At 54.4% G+C, this 7,665-nt stretch overlaps 1 protein-coding gene across 1 annotated transcript; it reads left to right on the top strand.

Annotated features, from left to right (window-relative positions):
- Nucleotides 1–6: 6 nt before the first annotated feature.
- LOC104388884 (chromosome unknown open reading frame, human C19orf45) lies at nt 7–5,534 on the top strand (the record flags this gene model as incomplete). The annotated part of the gene is given in 9 exon segments (XM_009997810.1): nt 7–280; nt 1,009–1,112; nt 1,280–1,374; nt 1,466–1,581; nt 1,923–2,038; nt 3,837–3,972; nt 3,975–4,037; nt 4,816–4,901; nt 5,346–5,534. Coding segments are annotated over 9 exon segments (1,179 nt in total), but the record flags the coding sequence as incomplete, so codon positions are not given.
- Between the last annotated feature and the right edge of the window lie 2,131 nt (nt 5,535–7,665).

The following is a 7,665-nucleotide window of genomic DNA, read 5'->3' as shown; positions in this document are numbered from 1 at the left end:
GCCCGCCCGCTCCAGCCGGTGGCCCCGGCGGTGCCGCTGCCGCCCGGGGTCCGGATGCACACGGACCCGCGTGTCCGTGTCCTCAGCTCCGTCACCAAGGAAACCTTCCCCTGGCCCCAGGGCCCCCTGCAGAGACCTTCCCGGCCCGCTCCCGTGAAGCAGGAGGATAACATTCCTTGTGGGGACAGAGAGAAAACCAGGATCCTTCCATCCGTCTACAGCTCCTCGTACCCAGCCCACCAGGCACAGCCCCTGGTCAGGCCGTGGCACCTGCACAGGAGTGAGCTGCTTTCCTGGGATCATGGACTGGTTTGGGATGGAAGGACCTTAAACATCATCCAGTCCCACCCCCTGCATGGGCAGGGACACGTCCCACCAGCCCAGGCTGCTCCAAGCCCCATCCAACCTGCCCTTCAACACTGACAGGGATGGGGCAGCCACAGCTTCCCTGGGCAACCTGGGCCAGGCTCTCACCACCCTCACCCCTTTATTTTACAGACCCGTGTGTCCCCAACAGACCTTCCCTGAGGTGCTCAGAGCTGCACAGGCTCCCTGGACACCTGCCTGGGCTCGGAGACAGCCTGGGAGCAATTAAAGCTGTTAGAACCATTTGGATATTTTACTTTCTCTTTTTATAGCTGAGTAAATCAATCTGATGCTTGTAAAACAGGTTAATAGCACTAACTAGAGCCACTTTTGCTCCACAGGCTTTCACTAACAAGAGTCACTTTGGCTCCACAGCCTTTCCAGCTGTCTCCTGCACTTGCTGTCTCCTCAGCTGCTGCAGTTTTGGCACCAGAGCTACAGCCATGTCCTGCACTGTCACCTTCCTCATCCTGGGGTCAATTGCTTTGCCATTTCCGCGTATGAAATAGATTTAGGAGCACTAAAAATGCTCCAAGAGCAGCTGCCTTGAGATTGCAGCTTTGATATCATTGATAACTTCCTTGGGAGGGTAAACAGAGCGTTGTCAGATGTCACACTGCTCCTTTCCCCTCTGTTTGGCAGGATGTGTCCCCACTATTCCAAGGGATGGACCGTCCTCTTACAGCACTTCTTACCAAGCACAGTTTAAGGGTGAATGGAGTCCCCCTGCCAAGCCAGGGGAGAAGGTAACAGTGGGATTTTAGGGAGGACCAAAATGCAGCAGGTTCCCATGTTGAATTTTGTCCTGTGGGTTCTATGGGAGTGGAAAGCAGATGGATGGAAAGACAGAGAGGGGAAGCAAAGGGACTGGGCTTTAAGTGACTGTTCTCTGGCTCTCTTGGCTTCCCTTCAGCACGTGTCTTCTGTTAAATTTGGGGATCCCAGGAGCAGTGGATCTGTGAGCGAGCAGAAATGTGCCTATGGTGCCCCAGAGGAGAGGACAGACAGGTACCAGGAGGAGAACCTGGTGGGCATCCCCAGGAACTGCTCTTTCCAAAGAACCTGGCTAATTCAGCAGCTCCTGTCTGGTATCTTGCAGAGCTTACGACAAGGAAATTGCTGCCTCCCAGATCCACCACACCAACGTGCAGCTGGGGGATGGTTGCACCAGGTTCTCCACCTCGACTTCAGAGCACTTCCCAGTGCACAAACTAGGTAGGGAAGGTCTGGGACAAAGGGACAACATGTACAGACACTGCTGGGTTGATCACCAGCTGAACAGCAGGTTTTATCATTTGGTTTTAGTGGTTTAGATAAGGGCATAATGCAGTCCTATAATATGTATATAATTTTACATTTTTAATCTTGAGTAGTTTTTATGTACTCAGTATCAATGCTGTCCCTGTGGGGCTCAGTCTCCTCCTCACCCCACCTCCCTGGCAGGTTCAGTAGCTGAATTCATTCTTCTGCTTTCCTGCACGAGGAGAAGCTGCTGTAGCTGCAAACTGTCCAGAGACCAGAGTGCTCTGACCACCCTTCACTCTTGCTTTTGCCAGAGCCTGTCACTGCTGCCTACCCAAACAGATACTCCTCCTCCATCCCCAGGGGTGATGAAGACCCTGAGAGGAATCGAGCCTTGGCAAGGACCATGACACAGGTCTCCTACCCAGAGGTCTGTTCTCAGCTGTGCTGTGTGGGTGTTTCTCTGCTGGGGACCCTCTCTGGTTTTACAAACACTATATTTGGACTTGGTGATCTTAGAGATCTTTTCCAACCTTAATGGTTTCATGCTTCTGGCACCTAAAGCTGATGCTGTTGTGCCCTCTCCTCTGGGCTGTGTAGTCAGGGGCCTTTCCCAGTGACAGTTTCTTTCTGCTCATAGAATCACAGAATGGTTTCAGTTGGAAGGGACCTTAAAGCTCATCCAGTTTCACCCCCTGCATGGGCAGGGACACCTCCCACCAGCCCAGGTTGCTCCAAGCCCCATCCAACCTGCCCTTCAACACTGCCAGGGATGGGGCAGCCACAGCTTCCCTGGGCAACCTGGGCCAGGCTCTCACCACCCTCACAGCAAAGAATTCCCTCCTCATGTCCAACCTCAATCTCCCCTTTTCAAGCAGCTCTTGTCTTCTCCAGCCTGACAGGCAGATCCTCCCACCAAGGCCTGATTTCCTACCAAAGAAGAACCAGAGCAGCTTCAGCCTGGGCGAGGGGCGCGCGGGCGCTGCGTCCTTGGGCACCACGCAGCAGGCAGCCTTCCAGCCCTTTGGGGATCCCAGGAGCAGTGGATCTGTGAGCGAGCAGAAATGTGCCTATGGTGCCCCAGAGGAGAGGACAGACAGGTACCAGGAGGAGAACCTGGTGGGCATCCCCAGGAACTGCTCTTTCCAAAGAACCTGGCTAATTCAGCAGCTCCTGTCTGGTATCTTGCAGAGCTTACGACAAGGAAATTGCTGCCTCCCAGATCCACCACACCAACGTGCAGCTGGGGGATGGTTGCACCAGGTTCTCCACCTCGACTTCAGAGCACTTCCCAGTGCACAAACTAGGTAGGGAAGGTCTGGGACAAAGGGACAACATGTACAGACACTGCTGGGTTGATCACCAGCTGAACAGCAGGTTTTATCATTTGGTTTTAGTGGTTTAGATAAGGGCATAATGCAGTCCTATAATATGTATATAATTTTACATTTTTAATCTTGAGTAGTTTTTATGTACTCAGTATCAATGCTGTCCCTGTGGGGCTCAGTCTCCTCCTCACCCCACCTCCCTGGCAGGTTCAGTAGCTGAATTCATTCTTCTGCTTTCCTGCACGAGGAGAAGCTGCTGTAGCTGCAAACTGTCCAGAGACCAGAGTGCTCTGACCACCCTTCACTCTTGCTTTTGCCAGAGCCTGTCACTGCTGCCTACCCAAACAGATACTCCTCCTCCATCCCCAGGGGTGATGAAGACCCTGAGAGGAATCGAGCCTTGGCAAAGACCATGACACAGGTCTCCTACCCAGAGGTCTGTTCTCAGCTGTGCTGTGTGGGTGTTTCTCTGCTGGGGACCCTCTCTGGTTTTACAAACACTATATTTGGACTTGGTGATCTTAGAGATCTTTTCCAACCTTAATGGTTTCATGTTTCTGGCACCTAAAGCTGATGCTGTTGTGCCCTCTCCTCTGGGCTGTGTAGTCAGGGGCCTTTCCCAGTGACAGTTTCTTTCTGCTCATAGAATCACAGAATGGTTTCAGTTGGAAGGGACCTTAAAGCTCATCCAGTTTCACCCCCTGCATGGGCAGGGACACCTCCCACCAGCCCAGGTTGCTCCAAGCCCCATCCAACCTGCCCTTCAACACTGCCAGGGATGGGGCAGCCACAGCTTCCCTGGGCAACCTGGGCCAGGCTCTCACCACCCTCACAGCAAAGAATTCCCTCCTCATGTCCAACCTCAATCTCCCCTTTTCAAGCAGCTCTTGTCTTCTCCAGCCTGACAGGCAGATCCTCCCACCAAGGCCTGATTTCCTACCAAAGAAGAACCAGAGCAGCTTCAGCCTGGGCGAGGGGCGTGCGGGCGCCGCGTCCTTGGGCACCACGCAGCAGGCAGCCTTCCAGCCCCCCCCCCGGGCCCCAGGGTGACAGCAGACACCAGGAGCCACCAGCAAAGCCACATCCCCTTCAACTACCACAGTAAGACCCCGTTGCTCAGGCTGTCCTGGTGCCAGACGAAGCCTGCTGAGCTTCTCTTAGCTCTGTGCCAGGGACAGCCGTGCCTGGTGCTCTGGGAAAGGAGGGAGCTGGGCATTTAGGGTCAGAGGTGGCACCCACTGGCACCCACTGGCACCCCACAGCAATGCTTCATGTGTTCAGGTGACACAGATCATTTCTGGGACATGAACTTAACCTTTCTCCCTTGCTAGGTTTGTTTTTAGTAGTTGTTTTGCGTTTCTGTTTGGGAGGAAGGAAGGAGAGGATTTCCATCAAAAGCTGTGCTTGTGCAAGCTCAGGAAGGGATGTGGTTAGAGCTGGTGGTGGAAGGAATGAACATAATCCTGCTCTGACGTTTCTTCCTGTTTCCCATGGCCAGTTCTCTGCAGCTGAGGAAGGTCCCTTCATGCCATGTTATCTGGTTTTAAGCCATTTGTTTTACTAAATGTGGAACAGATCACAGTTGAGTTGGTCTTTTCCTTGGCCCCAGACTTCTGGAGCAGCTCCATAACCAGCATATGGTGTGATATTCCTGGAACTGCCATGTGGGGTTTTACATTTACCTTCTCACCCTGGGAACTGCTTTCTGTCTGGGCCAAGGTCTTCAGCAAAGTGCTGATGGCAAAGCCTGTCCTTGCCTCTCAGCAAAGGAAATGCACACAGGTTCCTGACTGCAAGGCAAACTGCAGAGCTTCTCTGATGTTGCCTCCTAATTTACTGGCTTGAATTGACTTTTCATTTCAATTCCATCTGTCAGCAGATGAAAGTCCTGTCACAACCACACAGGCCATGCTGGTCCCACACAGACAGCGGAAACAAAGACTCTCTGAGGACAAACTACAGCAGGTAGAGCCTTCACTTGGATTTACCAGGGGGCAGCCTGGGGAAGCAGGGTTATTCCTCAGGAAGATCAGCAGTTTGTGTGTGAGCCACTTGAGATGGGACAGCCAGGCATCAAACCCTGTCTGCCTGCAGGCTCTGTGGGGAGCAGAGTCACAGCTGAGAAAAGTCTTTGGAGGGAGAGGAGGGATAGACAACCAAGTCCCTAAGCCAAGGAACATTGGAGGGAGGGGGAAGGTGATTCTGGTCACCCACAGAGGATTGGAAGAGGAAAAAATGGCAGGGCTAGAGGTGTCCAGCTCGGGTGAATGACTCTTTGCACCAGCAGAGAAGTCTCTGCATTTACCAGAGGTGCAGGCCCAGGGGGTGACCCTGCAGGTCAGCACAGGGGGCTCAGATGTAGGAGCTGCCAGGTGTTACCACCTGCTGGAAGCTCTTCTCTCTCCTCAGATCAAGTGCTCACACCTGGAGCTGCCCTGGAGGGCACAGGACCTCTTCAGGACCGAGCAGAAAGATCAGTTCACCCCCAAGTCCAGAGGCCCAGCAGAAATCCAGAAGGGAGACTGCCAAGTGAGCAGTGTCCCACTGGGGACCCTGAAGGAATTCTGTCCCCGCAGGAAGGTGCACTTTGCACCTTGATCTTCTCCTCTCCTCAGTGACCACCCAGAAACCTGCTGTGGACTGTTGTTTTACCTGTTAGCCATCCTGATTCCCTGCTCTTGGCCCCTCTGTGTGTTATTACAGGGCATGTTTATTTCACAAGTTGAACGAGGACACAAGAAGCTGTTGTGACAGCAAGAATAAACACTGGGAGATGAGCCAAAGGCAGGGGTGACACATCCCTGTGGATCGTGGGACCTGGGGCTGGAGGAAGCAGGAGGGGCTGGGGGAAGCTCAGAGAGATCAGAAGCAAAGTGAGCAGCACTGTCAGGGCTCTGTGTGGGCTGGAATATTCCCCTGTTTTCTGTTTGGGTTTTGGTGTCAGGGCCTGAAAGCAAAGGTCAGGGAGCAGCTGGTGGCAGCTCTGGCAGCCCAGGCTGTTCCAGGGCCTGTGTTTGCTGAGAACTCACCTGAGTTTCCCTGAATGCTGAGCATGCACTAACTCTGTGTGGGATGTAGGGGATTTTTGAGAGGGATCAGGTTGGGCCTCCTCCCTTGGGGGGAGCAGGGACAGCTGCTGCCATGTCACAGCTGCCACTTCACAAGCTCCTCCCAGGCTCCACTCACACCAGCACCAAAGCCTATGAGCCCAGGTTACCACTGGTGTGTGGGCAGTGGCTGCACCCACAGCCTCCTGTGCTTTCCTCTTGGGATTTGATTCTCTGGCTGTGGGGAAAGGGACAGTCTTTGCTCAAAGAAGCCACATACTCAAATCTTGCAAATACCCCAGGCCCCTCACATCGAGATCTTATCATAGAATCATAGAATCATGGAATGGTTTGGGTTGGGAGAGACCTGAAAGATCTTCTAAATTGAACCCCCCTGCATGGGCAGGGACACCTCCCACCAGCCCAGGTTGCTCCAAGCCCCATCCAACCTGCCCTTCAACACTGCCAGGGATGGGGCAGCCACAGCTTCCCTGGGCAACCTGGGCCAGGCTCTCACCACCCTCACACTCCACAATTCCCTCCTCATGTCTCACCTCAATCTCCCTCTGCCACTTTTCATCCATCCCCCCTTGTCCTCTCCCTCCCTGCCCTTGTCCCAAGTCCCTCCCCAGCTTTCCTGTAGCCCCTTCAGGCCCTGGAAGCTGCTCTAAGGTCTCCCTGGAGCCTTCTCTTCTCCAGGCTGAACACCCCAACTCTCCCAGCCTGTCTCCAGAGCAGAGCTGCTCCAGCCCTTAAATCGTTTTGTGTGGTGACAGGGACCTGCTACAAGTCTGCTTCATGACCTTGATCTGACCCTGAGGTGGCATTGCCACCTGTGCTACCACAAAAAGGGCTCACTGGGGATAAATGGTGAACATCACCTTTTGGTGGCACCAGTTGCTGGGAGGACTCTGTGCTTCCTCCGCTTTCTTCTTCCTCTGGATTTTGATGCAACTTCAGCCACAGAAAGTCAGGTTGGCTTTTGGGGAAAGGGTCTTCGGTTTCTAAAGTCCTCTCTCACCCCTCCCAGCAATGCCCCAGGCCTTGCTTTGATCCCCCACAGTGACAGGAACCTGCCAGCAGGGCTGGCAGTGCGTGACATCCCCTCCCTGCTGACGGAGCCACCAGCACGTCCCGCTCCCACCTCCCCCGCCTGTGACTCAGAGATAAGCTGAAGTCATGTTAGTTCTGGATGGGTTTGAAAACATGTCCCTGGTCTGCACGGCCCGGCAGCCTCACCCTGCTGAGGTCAACACCGAAGCATCGCTGCAAAACAGGGGTCTGTGGAACCCTGGTGGAGATTAGACCTGCGGGGCTGGGCCAGTTAGGGGCTGGGATAAACTGGGGGGAGCTCCGCGCAGCCTTTGCTCTTTCCTTCCTTCCCTGCAGGGCTGCACTGCCCCAAGCCTGGGCAGGGTCCAGTCTGCCTGGAGCTGTGGGATCAGGAGGAATCAGGCTCCCTAGAGTTGTGGGATCAGGAGGGACCAGCCCTCCCAGAGCTGCGGGATCAGGAGGGATCAGGCTCCCTAGAGCTGCGGGATCAGGAGGGTTCAGCCTTCCCAGAGCTGTGGGATCAGGAGGGATCAGCCTTCCCAGAGCTGTGGGATCAGGAGGGATCAGCCTTCCCAGAGCTGTGGGATCAGGAGGGATCAGCCTTCCCAGAGCTGTGGGATCAGGAGGGA

Source organism: Chaetura pelagica, unplaced genomic scaffold, assembly GCF_000747805.2.
Source record: "Chaetura pelagica isolate M959 unplaced genomic scaffold, ChaPel_1.0 scaffold595, whole genome shotgun sequence".
NCBI lineage: Eukaryota > Metazoa > Chordata > Aves > Apodiformes > Apodidae > Chaetura > Chaetura pelagica.
The sequence above is the reverse complement of the archived record's forward strand: the minus strand, read 5'-3'. Positions and strand labels throughout refer to the sequence as shown.